The 13,960-nt window shown below is 42.2% G+C and overlaps 1 protein-coding gene across 3 annotated transcripts in view; it reads left to right on the top strand.

The window, feature by feature from the left end:
- The first annotated feature begins 849 nt into the window (after window positions 1-849).
- Window positions 850-13,960, top strand: part of LOC103380291 (potassium voltage-gated channel subfamily D member 2-like) — a 38,800-nt gene continuing 25,689 nt past the window's right edge. The window contains exons 1-2 of one of the 3 annotated variants that reach the window (XM_017032928.1): window positions 850-1,273; window positions 1,555-2,739. In XM_017032928.1, coding sequence (XP_016888417.1) covers window positions 1,628-2,739 — 1,112 coding nt within the window. In that variant the 5' untranslated portion in view covers window positions 850-1,273; window positions 1,555-1,627. Of the gene's footprint in view, window positions 2,740-13,960 lie in introns of all 3 variants that reach the window. The other 2 variants (XM_008312185.2, XM_008312184.2) reach the window with 2 other exon arrangements.

Here is a 13,960-nt window from a genome sequence, read left to right as displayed (position 1 = left end):
GAAGTGGACGGAAAATATGGTCCGCGCCGCAGCCCATGTTTCACAGTTAACGCAGCTGTCTCCATTCCCCTGGGAGACGCCGTGGTGTGGTTATGTCATTTGGAACGCAGACGTTTCATTGATTGCAGTTATTTTGGAAAATGTCAAAAGAGCGACAAGCCCAACGACGTTGACCTTTGAAACTGCATAACAGACCGACGCAAATAAAAAATATATATATATTGATTACAATTAATTGTGAATCTCGTATACATACATACATATATATATATATATATATCCACTGGGAATTGGATGAAAAACACGGAAAAGTCTCTAGTTTGCTACGATGCCGCAGTCAGAGTCAGAAAAACCGCGCGCTTGTTAACACATTCTGTCGGCGTTGTAGCGCATAAATCAACCGGGACATGAAACTCTGCAGCCGGTTCATTGAGAAGCATCACACTCGTTATGCATTCTCTACAGTTTCGCACAGACGGGAAGGAAAACGGTGTCAAACTTAAACTGACTTAAACGGAAACTGCACATTGTTGTGGATCAAATCGGGTTCTGCAGACAATTCCGGAGTTGAGGCGATTCTTACTCTGTGTACATTCAGATTTTCTTTCTCAGGGTGTCTTTCTGAGAAAGACGTGTTGCGGACGAAATCTGGAGGTCTGTGTTGGGGGGTTTGGGAGATGCCACATACTTTGGAATCACCATTACGCATTGACTTGCTCTCTCCCCTCACATTAAAGCAGCTGAAGAATTTCTGGGTGCAGATAGGACCACTCCTCTCTCCCTCTCGTCGTCCCTCCCTCCCTCCCTCCCTCCCCTGTCTCTCTCTCTCTCTCTCTCTCTCTCTCTATGTGTCTCTGCATATGTTTTTCCTCTCCTCTCTCCACAGCCGACGCTTGGTGGAGAAAATAGGGGGAGGGTGGTCTTGCAGTCGATGTGAGGAACAGGAGTTTATTGAGAGGAGAGGAGCTGCAACGGGAGGGGAAAACGCATGCAACTGCTGGGGCTTTTTATCTTGCGGATTTTGACCAAAGAAGAAGAAAAAAAAAAAGGAAACAGAAACAAACGAAAACACACCACGCCGGGGTTAATGTCCGCTTTCTGCTGAGAAACTATCGCTTGAATTGTTTAACTTGTTGATGCGACGGCACTGAACCATTTCCCTGTGTCTGACCGCAGTGACTGATAAATGGGAATCAAGTATTCTCCTCCGAGGACTGGGTTTTTCCTAATTACACGCACCGCGGATGCAGTATAAAGAGCAGCATTTCTTAAGGTGGGTTTTTTTTGCCCCTCTTTTTTTACTTAGATTTTCATCGGGGGGGAAAAAAACAAAACAACCTCTCGGCTTATTGGTGGCTGAGGTTTTCGACATCCAATTCCTATTCTGCTGCAAAGTAGGTTTCCGCTGTGGATTGTGATACGAGACTCAACAGTGCTATGCGCAACACCAGCACAAGTAAATGGCTCTGTGTGTTTTAATGTCACAAGCCGTTAAGCCTGGGTGCCACAGAAGCCTAACCGCTGCCTCCCTCTATCTGACGCTTCTTTCTGCAGATGCCATTCATCTCTGAGCCGTAGCACTGTGATCACCGGAGCAGGGTCCTTTTCAGCACTAGTGTAGGTCAGCATGGCAGCAGGTGTAGCGGCATGGCTCCCTTTTGCCCGTGCGGCGGCCATAGGATGGATGCCCGTGGCCAGTACTCCAATGCCCATCCCTCCCCAGGACAGGAGAAAACCCCAGGACGGACTCATCATCCTCAACGTGAGCGGGACCAGGTTTCAAACGTGGCGGAACACTTTGGAACGGTACCCGGACACTCTGCTGGGCAGCACTGAGAGGGACTTCTTTTTCCACGAGGAGACCAACGAGTACTTTTTCGACCGTGACCCTGACATCTTTAGACATATACTCAATTTCTACCGCACAGGGAAGCTGCACTACCCGCGCCAAGAGTGCATATCCGCATACGATGAGGAGCTGGCGTTTTTTGGCATCATCCCGGAGATCATCGGGGACTGCTGTTATGAGGAGTACAAGGACCGGAGGCGCGAGAACGCAGAGAGGCTCCAAGACGACGAGGACATGGACATGAGTAATGACGTCACGCCAGTGAACCTGACGTTTCGGGAGTACCTGTGGCGGGCTTTTGAAAATCCCCACTCCAGCACCTTAGCTCTGGTCTTCTACTATGTCACAGGATTCTTCATTGCCATATCAGTCATGGCCAACGTAGTGGAGACGGTTCCGTGCGGGACGCTGCCCAACAGGTCCAAGGAGATCTCCTGCGGAGAACGTTACGCACTGGCCTTCTTTTGTTTGGACACCGCGTGCGTCATGATCTTCACTGTCGAGTATCTCCTGCGTCTGATCGCCGCGCCAAGCCGCTACAAGTTCATGAAGAGCGTGATGAGCGTCATTGACGTGGTCGCCATCATGCCTTACTACATCGGCCTGGTCATGACTGACAACGACCAGCTGAGCGGCGCTTTTGTCACGCTCAGAGTCTTTCGGGTCTTTCGGATTTTCAAGTTCTCCCGTCACTCGGCCGGGCTGCGCATCCTGGGCTACACCCTGAAGAGCTGCGCCTCAGAGCTGGGCTTTCTGCTCTTCTCCCTCACAATGGCCATCATTATCTTTGCCACGGTCATGTTTTACGCAGAGAAAGGCTCCCCTGCCAGCAAGTTCACCAGTATCCCCGCAGCTTTTTGGTACACCATTGTCACAATGACCACACTGGGGTAAGTCCTGAAGCCCCGGGAACAACACCACCCATCACCCAGCGCACTCCTGCTGTCCTCTAAACACTTCCAAGGTTTTCAGTAAAAACAGCACCAAACAAGTCACCGGTGGTTCAATTACAATGCCAACATGTAGTCATCATTTTTCCAAATTCATGAGGGTTGAAATTACCTTGTTGAGCGACACAGTGCCTAATTATCCCACATATGTAGCCATTGTTTTAGCAGACAGTGGAGCGGCCACAGGTGGGCATTTATAGGGCATATTAACTACCTCCGTCGCTGTGCAGCCAATCAGAGCTCAGCAATGATGTGCTGTGGAGAGGCTTCTCTGCAACACTCGCTGCCTATCAATGAGCCTGCACCTCACATGCGTCCCACTCATACGAAGGTTAAACCTCGTTTCCGAATGGCCTTAAAAGGCACATGCTGGTTTGAAAAAGGTCAGCACAATGACCGTGAACATTCTTTGCAAACAGTCAGTCGCAGAGAGTATAACAGGGGGGAAAAAAAATAGAAAAAGAAAAAAAAAAACATTGCTGAATAGATAGAAGCATCCCAGAAGGCTGCAGACCAGAGCAGGCACGATTTCAGTGCTTTTAATTAAAGACACGCAATGATGTTGGCACTGCTCTCCTCCAAAGAACGTCCGATTCCATTTGTTTGCACTTTCAGAATCAGAATCCATTATTTAACCCTGGTTATAAACAGTTAGCATCTTAACCCAACATTGACCTAATTAGGGCCTGTCTTAGGGATCATAGTGAATTGAATTGGAGCGTAAAAATGAAGTTGTGCTTCAGTAGAACCACTTCAGAACACACACACACACACACACAGGGGCACAGTCACATACAAACATACACATTTATTGATTCATACAGAAATAGGAATTAGCTTTTCACAGCTATTCCCATTCCACTGTTTGTTTATTATTTATCTAGTTATTGATTTTAACCATCAAACTAAGTACCGGTATTATACTTTAGCTAGACTTACTTTCTTCCAAAGAAAACAACTGAACAAAGAAAACGCCTTGGAGCATAACTAGTTGTTTTTTTTTATGTTACCCAATTAAAGCACTGTAAAATGTGCAGTTCGACCATTGAAAACTCCAACAAAGGTGAACAAGGAAAGGAGTTTTTGAAACGATTGCGTCTACTACCAGGCTCTACGTTGCTTTTTACTACTTAATTATATTATCAATGTTAAATATTCTCTCTCACACACACACACACACGTCTCTCAATCTCTCCGTCGTCCTTCTCTTAGACGACACACAGTAAATGTCTGAATGTTCAATTTCATGGCCGTGAACATTGTCAGTTGTACTGTGCTGATGCAGCATAAAATAATTAAACGTGGTTAAAGCGATTACATCAAATTAATTTGTATTGATGAGCGCACCCAACCGCTCAGCTGCTGAGCCCGGGTTATTATTATTGTTGTTATTATTGCCATTATTCACTCCGGAGCCGTGCGCTATCCGAGGTGCTGAAAAGTTGTGTCAGTGGGCCCACTGTGGATGGCGTTTGGGGCTTTATCTGCTCAAATTAACAAAATGAAAGCCGCTGGCCGCCCGGAGCATGATTACGAGTTCTGCAGTGTGAAATAATAATAAGACCGTTTCTCGACGGTGTATAAAAATATCCCAGTGCCTTTCCCCCCCCGCCCCCCCACACGCTGTTGTGTGCGTGAGGCTGTGCACACAGCCACACAAGAGATGCGAGTCCCCTCCCACTCCTCTACAGTGCTGGCACAGAAATGAGGTCCTGTTGAAATAATGTTGTCTTTTAATTTCAAAGTGATCAACATCAAAGATCAAACACTGCAAAACAAATTGCCGGAAGGTGTTTGTGTACACAACCGTGTACTCGTTCTGTGCGTTTGCGGGCCTCTTGCAGTGTGTGGAAGTAGATCCTTGAGATGTGTCATGCACAGATGGATAAAGAGTTAAAATGCACGCGCTTCTGCACAGACCTAAGGGGAAGATTCTGACACTGAGGTATAAACGGTAAATTACCTGCTTGGTTTTTTTTTTTTTTTTATTTACTTTTATTTACTCAGCCTATTCTATATCTGCTTTGCAACTGGATACACTTCAGATTCACCTAGGGGGGTACACTGAAATCATTTTGAATGTTGTCATTTCACTGGCAAAACGTTGCTGTGATGAGAACTAAACCTACCGTCATTTCAAAACGAATGCTTTCCAGCTTCCCTACGCACTTATTGAGTTCAAGTCAAACTATCACTCATCCTAGAGATGTCTAATGAGAGCGTAATTAGTGACGCGCAAGGACCGTGGATTGAAGCTGCCACCTCAAGCCTAGTGTTGCATTAGTTATGCGGGCCTTTCATAACCAAATGACAGATGAGTTGCCTCAGCGGACGCGTCGTTTGCTTTATCTGTTGCACCAATATCGCAGCATTCGACTTGGAATCAACACGGTTTTGCTCAGATACATTTTCAAAAAAAAAAAAAAAAAGATGTTATTGTGTGCACAGACCAACCCGTCCTTGGTAATGGGGACATTTCTGTCTCTCCATTGTGACCTGTGACAGCCTGCCTGACAGATTTGCAACCTGAATGGTTGCAGTGGTGCAAAATGCTGCATGGTGGGCCACCGGTGAAGAGGCTGTTGAAAAGCCATCACTGAAAGACAAAGTCGGCTCCTTTTCATGATCCATCATTCTCTCTGACTGTGCTTTCCGAAACGCATCGTATGCAGCGCCCGCAGCACTTACTTGTAATTGTCACTGTCAACTAAAAATGGTGGAGCAGGGGGAAAATATTTGCAGTTAAACTCTCCTCCAGGAACCTGTGAATACAGATCTCATCAGAACAGAGGAGTTTCAGTCCTTGACGGGCAGCAAAATGGAACCATGTTTAACCAAATAGATGTTCTTTTCATTTGCTGCCAGATGAGTTCTTAAAAGACCTGCGATGGCACTAACATTCTATTTGAAGCCTGTGAAAGCATTTGATTTCATTCTGATTGTCAATGATATTTTATTGCCGCCCTGTATCACCATGCCTTTCCACTACATATATTTTCAATTTTCCCGACTCACGCCCTGAAGTAAAGACAGTGGTGCGCGTTCCCTCCACTGCTGATGGCCCATTGATTGTGCTTAAGCAGACGTGCAGATATTGTGAGAGCAGGGGCTTCTGTTCAGAGGCACTTGGCAGGCAGCCTGAATGGTGCCTGGAGACCAGTGGAGAATCAATAGCACTGTGCAGCTGTGTGTCACGCCTCCGTGTCTACTACTCTGTAGCACCAAACACAGGAAAAGACCTACTTATCCCTCCTTATTTATTGAGTCTAATCTCCGTAGCTGCATTCGGACACCCCACAAAGTGGAATTTGCCTCTGTGAGAATGCTTCCGTGAAGATCCACAAGAGGTGGGAGACTATACTATTGAGTATAATTATAATTTTTGGGGGGATTTGATTTCATTTTATACATTTAAAACAGCCACAGATCCCAAAATTAAGCAGGGATTGCAGGTTTTATGTCGGTGGGAAATGCTGCAGTGTGCTACAGTTTTTTTTTTTTTCTGAATGACCCACAAAGTCAGGATGAATTAGCTGCACGAGGAAATGTTTGGTCCTACAGATCTGTTAAGTGATTTAGGATGCAATGGAGTGCAATGCTTAGAGCGACTGAAAAAAAATAGTTAAAGTCAAGTGCATGCCACCGAGGAAGTGGACAAGAGAGGACAGGGTTTACGCTGCCAGGAGTGCTCACATGCCAGTCTGGAAACTGGTTTGAAAATCAAGTTCTTTTTCGGTATAAAACACAGAGATTGCAGTTCTCTCTTGATTGTTACAGCAGGTGGAGCTCTGAACACTCTAATATAATACTGGAAATATTTTATCTTCTATTTGCTTCTATCTACTGAGACTCAAGTTAAAATTATAGGATTACCAACAAGATATAATATAATGCTGTCTATTTTTGCCCGACTAGATTTAGACCTTACTAAGGTAGCTTAGCTACTGCAATGGTTCATCACAACAATACAAGGACGGCAAAGCCACAACCACCACGAACCATATGCATCAATAGACAAATAAACAAAAACTTATTTTCTGAGAAAAAAATAAAAACTTGAAGTAATGAGTCATCTCTCGAACACCAAAACTGCTCATGGAGAGGAAAACATTAAAAAATAAAGTAGAGACATATATATAATGCCATTTTTGGCCATGTGACGTGCCGATACCAAATTTTGCCACTCCCCGTTTCCTTCTCTTGACAGCATACACCGAATGCAACAAGTCATTATAAACCATTTTCTATGAACGCTCAGTCAAGGGTTCCTTCTTCAGTTCAACAACTAAACTTGAATGAGGCGATAAATGAAAATGGGTTCCAGTTTATCCAACTTTCTGACAAATCAAACCTTGCGCAATAGTTCTGTATAATCTGTGTCTATACGATGAGCAGTTAAAGTCAACATGGACATTAAACTACGATTACTTGGCCAAATGTCAGTTAAACAAACAAATTGCTGCTTCAGGGTTAGCCTTCAGCGGGATGTTAAAGCAGCATAACACGACTGTAACGCCAGGCCTGAAAACAAAAAGGCACTGTCCTGTTGTTACCAATTTTAAACCAGGCATGTTCGGCTGGATGATGGTGAGTTTGGTGTCAGATTATTGTGTTCCATAGATTAGCGGTTAGCATGCCTGCCTTACAAGCAGACAGTCCTGGGTTTGATTCCCAGAGGAACAGCATACTTGGCACCTCTGAGGTGCAGCCTGTTGCAGCAAGAACTTCCCAAGTATGGGGTCAGTATTGTTCAACTTATTATTAGGTGTGTTGTTCCAAACTACTTTGTAGCAGCGTCTCCACAGTTAACCTCACTGTTGGATATACAGTATTATAAATAGTTCGCTTTTGTGGTTCAATGCTGAGAATTTCAAAGCTAAGGATGTGTTAGCTTTAGCTTGCGAGTGTGAGCTTATTTGGTTTGTATTATTATGCAAATCATGTTATACCTTCAGCACGCCATGTTATCTCGAACCGCCTCAGGCATATATGCATATCAATAAGTCTCTCTCGGCTCCTGGCTCCGCGTTGCAGCTCGAGTAATGATCACTCCAATTAGTGATTTGCTGTTAGGATTGTCCTATGGCACAACAAACATGGCTGTGCATTGTGCAGCCTTAACAGAACACAGAATTTATCACCATGTCGTTTGTCTATGGTACAGCTCCATCCACCAAATACAACTGGAAAGGCTTGACAAGTGAGCACTATAAACCTCTCAGCAGAGGATTTATAAGACAGAGGAGGCAAGGTTAACAGACACGAGGGTCACCGCCGGGCCCATAAACCACTAGGAGTATAACCATTATAATGCTTGCCAGTTTTGACACCGCAGCCCCGTCGCAATCAAAGCCTACAATGCAAAAGCATTAACTTCATGATGCAGTGCGCTGCAGAGCAAAGCTACGTGAAGGCTGCTCCCCTCGCTGAATGTCAGGTCTAACCAAATGTACATGCGGAGGAACATTCTGTATCTGGACTGAACAGATAACGTGTTCTCTTAACCACGGTTCACATGCACATGGACAAGTTAGCAGAAGGTTACACTTTTTTTTTTCTCCCAACAGAGCCCAACAGCTAGCGAGAACATTTGGTGCATTTGATTATGTGCTGCAATCAGTGTAATTTCTGTGTTCAATAGAATACATTACACCACTTGGCATTGTGTATGTTATGCACATTAGGAAAATCAGCAATCCATTAAGAGGGATGTGATGTATCACTGTGTAAACCAGAAGTGCTTGATGTGAGATGTGTGGGCTGCCAACACACAGATCGGCTGCTTTATTGGGGAGGAGAGGTGATGCTAATATGGGGATAGTTATAATGGTCCAGAAGTGACAGGTGACTTAATGAGGGCAACCCGGCCCTGAAATGTGTTTTGTGTGAGCCTCTCTCTGCTCATGCAAATGACTGCAAAATGGAGAAATTGAGAAAGGTGGAAGAGGAGGGGGCAGGCAATCTGCTATAGAGAAGATTAAGATCATTTTAAAAGGTGAGGGGCGTCCCAAAAAAGAACCATCTTTACAGCCGACTGTGAAAATACAGCTGCCCTGGTATTTTGCTTTGTGTGTGTATGTGTGTTTGTGCAGCCTCTGTGTGTGTCTATGTATGTCTAAATAAAACACAAAGTCAAAAAGAAAATGTGTGGTCACTCAACCCTGAACTGAAAAACAGATTACAGCCAGCTGGCAGGTTGACGTGAGGATACAGTGTGTGTGAACTGACTTAAAAATCAGGCATGCGTCACTGCGGATGGTCGGATTGGTAAATAATCTATATGGCAAGGACAAAATGGCTGTCCTTGCATTCGATTCCATTTCTTTGACAACCCATCTCGGAAGCAGTGAAAATAACACTCATTCTACGCTCATTAATTCACTTCCAATGCGCTGCATTAAGTAGGGAAATAGACAAGCACGTTCTGCCCAGGCCTGGCTAACGTAGTGTGAGGACATAAAATATAGCATCAATGTTTTTTTGGGGTTTTTTTTTTTTCTCCAGAGCTCAGCATTTTTTTTTTTTTTTTGTCTTTGCATCGCAAGCAACATCAAAGATTAATGCAATTTCACAGATCCAAGTTCCCCCAGAATGACTGCAGCATCACTGCAAAAGGAAATAAGGAGGTATTTGAGAAAACACATCACCTCGATTTCATTGTTGTTAGAAAGCATTTGCTCCGCCTGGCTCCACTTCCATCCAATCTAACGGCACAGAAAACCTGACCAAGGCTGAGTGAGTGAATAAAACGAGGAGAAACTTTTTCCATTACGCCACTGTGCCCTATTTTGAAAGTTGATGGGTTGTAAAAGATATCAGTTGTAAAGCGTCAGCCGTGAGATCAGTGGATCAAATATTGTCGGGTGCAAATGATAAACCCAGGCCCAACATCTCCTTCTGTGGTGCCGCGTGGCTTATTTACATAGCCGACATTAACATACAGATGGAAATGGTTTGTCTGGTCATGGAGATTGGTATGCAGACACACGTAATGCCCCCTCATCACTTTGTTGAATTGTGTGACAGTATTCTAAGTGAATTCTCTTTGGTTTGGTCTTATGGATGACTGGCTGTACTTAGCGTTAGATGTCGTAATTATTTTGCCAGGAACACATTTAAACGTGTTAAAAAGACACATCAAGCACATCGGTACCATTAGCCTACAGAACTAATTCAGGTTAATACAGGTTCTTTTAATGGCTGTTCTTCTACAAGACCATGATCACTGATAATCGTTATTAACATTATCCTAAGATACCTGGTGTTAACAATGTCAAATAGAAATTTACAACATATTTATAATTTAATTTCGGATGTAACATATGTATATGCATTTGAATCTAAATGATGAAAAAAAAAAGTTATAACTTTGTAGAATTTTTTCAGCAGCTTTTACATCCATGACACATAATTAGAAAGTCTCTCACAGGAAACAAACAGTTCCCTGGTCAGGATAATCTTTAAAAAAAAAATCCATCAACATCAATCATTAAAATTGGTAATAAAGTACCAATTCATCTTTTTTAGTGCCATTGATTTTCTTTTATAAAAAACAATGCAGCAGCTGTGAAGACAGAAGGTAGAGCAGGTCACTTCCCCCAACAGGAAGGTCACAAAGAACAAATGTACAGTACATTTTTAGATTTTAAGGAGAAAACCTTAATGTTTTTAATTGTAGTCACAATCATTATTTGAATAAGTGACCAAAAGGATGTGATTATACCTGGGACATAGACTAGTTGTCTATAGTCTATGTCTGACTAGTTGCATTATTTAAACACCTGTGGTTATAATATATAGCTTGTTACTGTTGTATTTCAATCATATTGGTTTTTCACCACTTGAGTTTTGTTCAATGTTTTGCTCTGGTGATCATGCGCTCAAAGATGATCCAATCTAAGATCTGTTCAACTTAGCCATATAATAAATCCCAGAACTCAACTAAGTCCATACAATAGGAAAACAACTGCCAACACAGTTGTGTTTTCACCAGAATACGTGCAATTTATACACCCAAGAAGTGTTTTTTTTATACGTTTTCACCAGAATACGTGCAATTTATATAAGCAGGAAGTGGGTTTTTTTTATATTTTATGAATCAACACAGATGTTGTGGCCTTACAACCGCACATGCACCCGGTGACCCACGCGCACACAACAAATTACAGCAGTATCAGCAGAATCAGGTCTGCGTGTACCATCGTACAAGGGTAAACAATCGGAGAAACACAGTTCAGCAAATGCTTCCACAACCATAAATAAATAAATAAATGCAAGTACACGTGCAACGTGCTGATGTCAACAAACTTAATTGGACAATAGGAACATAAAGTACATCGCAGCCACAATAGCACAGGACACAGCAAACACACACACTGCACGACTACGTGAACCTTCTGCTGACTTGGAGCATATAAATGATGAGGTGTAGTCGTGCAGGAATAAAAAAAGAACCAGATCATTGCAAGGGTTGCTACTTTACATCGTCCCACAACCAGTGTACCTCAAATGTTTTATTGCTATTACGTAGGATGGTTGTGTCATCATGTTGTTTTGCACAAACTTTTTTCCTTTGTAGTTTTAACAGGAGAGGACAAATTGTCCATAAGCTACAAAATAGATGTTAGAAAGCGTGCTGTCAGGAAGACAGACATAAAAAAAAGTTGGTGTGACATTAGAGTTCGGTAGATTATCTTTTTTGGCAAGCCCTGAAGAAGGCAGCTGCCATAGGATTTATAAATCCTCCTATTTATTTATATTATTCACTGACTATGCAAAGTTTTTTTTTTTTTCCAGAATACAAGAGCCCTGTGCCAGTTTGTAAAGCAGTGAAGATGCAAAAATAAGCTCCACATGATCAATATTGATCTGGATGCTGTTCTGACCCAGGGCTGCTGCTGTGCCAGTGTCAAGTCTTGTGACTTTTTTAAACATGCTGCGGGATTATTTGAATAGTGTCAAGTCTTGTGACTTTTTTAAACGTGCCCAGTCATGGAGACTGGCTTTATGGCAGCTTTATTTTATTTTATTTTATTTATTGGCTTTATTTTAACCCATATTCATGAAACGAAAACAAAAAGTTTATTGTCTTACCTTTATTTGTAAATGAAGTCCATGGCTAGTCTTCTCCACTTCACTTTCTAGTTTGGATCCGCCTTAGTTGTTTCCTTTAGTTGTGAAAGTCCTTCCGCCTCCATGGACCCATCAACAATTAACTTTTACTATTGCCATAACCATTATCATTATTCCTCTGTAGCATCCTGCGAAAAGAGCGAGTTATTGTTGCGGTCGACACATGAATGAATGAATAAATAAACAAACAAACGAACGTACCGGCACCTGTTTGGCTCACGCCTGCCCTATTTGGTACGTCTCGGTACTGCGTGTTTCGCCTTTCGTCTCCCATGTAGCCAAGCTAGTATTTTACACACCATTAAAGATATAAGTCGGACTGTTAAAGCTCTTGGTGTTTAAAGTGAAACTAGGTGTTTTCCTCTTGTAAATTACATAAAAACAAAGTTGTAGCACATCCCAGTGGACTAATTTTTCTATTCTTTATTTAATTTTACTTTACAGGATATGATAATCGCTAAAGCTATACACCCGCCACCTTCAATGTACTTCCGTTCTGTTCTTCTTCGGTTGTTCAATAACGTCGACAAACGTGGATGTATTGAGGCCTCCTGCTGGTTTATTGTTCCACTGGCTAAAATCTTTAGTTGGAAGTATTCAAAGTATTTTTTTTAAGGGGTAAAATAAAAATAAAATATGTATATAAAAATATAAATACAAGATAGCTGTAAAATAGCCATTTATACAACAAAAAAACACAGCATCATACACTTTCTGTGAACAATGAATCATGCCGTCAAGTTAAATATAATTCTTTAAGGAATTTTTATTATACCCTAAATTACACAAACTATTTTTGTATAGTTTGTATCATTATAACATTTGTCAGAATAATAATTCCTTAACTAATTTAAAATCAATTGATAAACAGAAAAACAGAATATCTTTTTCAATGTCACACACATTTTTACAATATCTTTGCCCTGAATGTATTATGTGTTATTGTTTTGATTTATATAACCTTAAGTTTTTGGGCTATAGACAAGAATGAAAAAAATATAATTTGCATTTATCACCATGTTGAACCTTTTCTTTTTCCTTCTTCAGAGGCTCACTAAACTTTCACCAGTTTATTTTATTATTATATATATATTTTGCCTTTCTGGCTTCAATAAAACAGTTTCATGTCTTTTATGGAAAATAGAAACAGTCACTAAAGTGTCCCTTGGAGAGTGATTAATAAACATGTATTTATTAATTGCTCTCCAGGGGACATGTTTAAATTTTCATGTTCACAGTTGCACAGTAAAGTCATAAAAGTAATAAGTAGTGGGTAAAACACTGTTGTGAAACAACAGAGTAATTAATTGAGTCACATGACAGCAGTGATATGAAACGGTTCTGTAATAACGAGCCCCTGGCTTTGCACTTGTTACTTGTGTGGAAGTCTTAAACAATTCAGCATACACACAACGAGCCGATGTTTGTTTTTGCAAAAAGCTGTAACACGTTTAGTGTCGGCCATGCCTGCCTGAACATTTCACTATACTCCCTCTGGCATGTAATGACTGCTGGTTTGGGGGGACGAAACATTTGTTTTCGTATCCGCAGATGCCATTGTCACTGTGACAAACACTGCACTAGTTTTCATTATACTCAAATTCCCGGAAATAAGCAGCCCCTTGACCATTAAATTCCAGCTTTGCGGCAGAGATATAGCTCACACCGTGGAGAGAAAGGCGATGATACCTCCTCCTGTCACAGCAAACACTCTGGGATGTATTGCTCTTTGCACCGATTAGTTCTCCCAAGAGCACGGGATAGAATAGCAAACACCATATATTGAAGCGATGCCAGCCCTTAGAATGCCAGAATGAGAATACCCCCACAACCTCCAGCTCCCCCCCATCCCTCCACCCCCCTCGACATTTGTCTCTTTATCAAAAACACTGGCGGCCAACAAGCCAACATCTGTGATCAGCAGAGATTTGGAGATTATGGCTAGCAGCGATCATCAGTCTGCTGTAAGAATTTAACACTGAAGCGCCCAAATGGTAATGTATAACGCTGTCCGCTATGAATCCTCCTG

The sequence above is a fragment of the Cynoglossus semilaevis genome, chromosome 6 (assembly GCF_000523025.1).
Source record: "Cynoglossus semilaevis isolate Cse_v1.0 chromosome 6, Cse_v1.0, whole genome shotgun sequence".
Taxonomy (NCBI): domain Eukaryota; kingdom Metazoa; phylum Chordata; class Actinopteri; order Pleuronectiformes; family Cynoglossidae; genus Cynoglossus; species Cynoglossus semilaevis.
The sequence above is the reverse complement of the archived record's forward strand: the minus strand, read 5'-3'. Positions and strand labels throughout refer to the sequence as shown.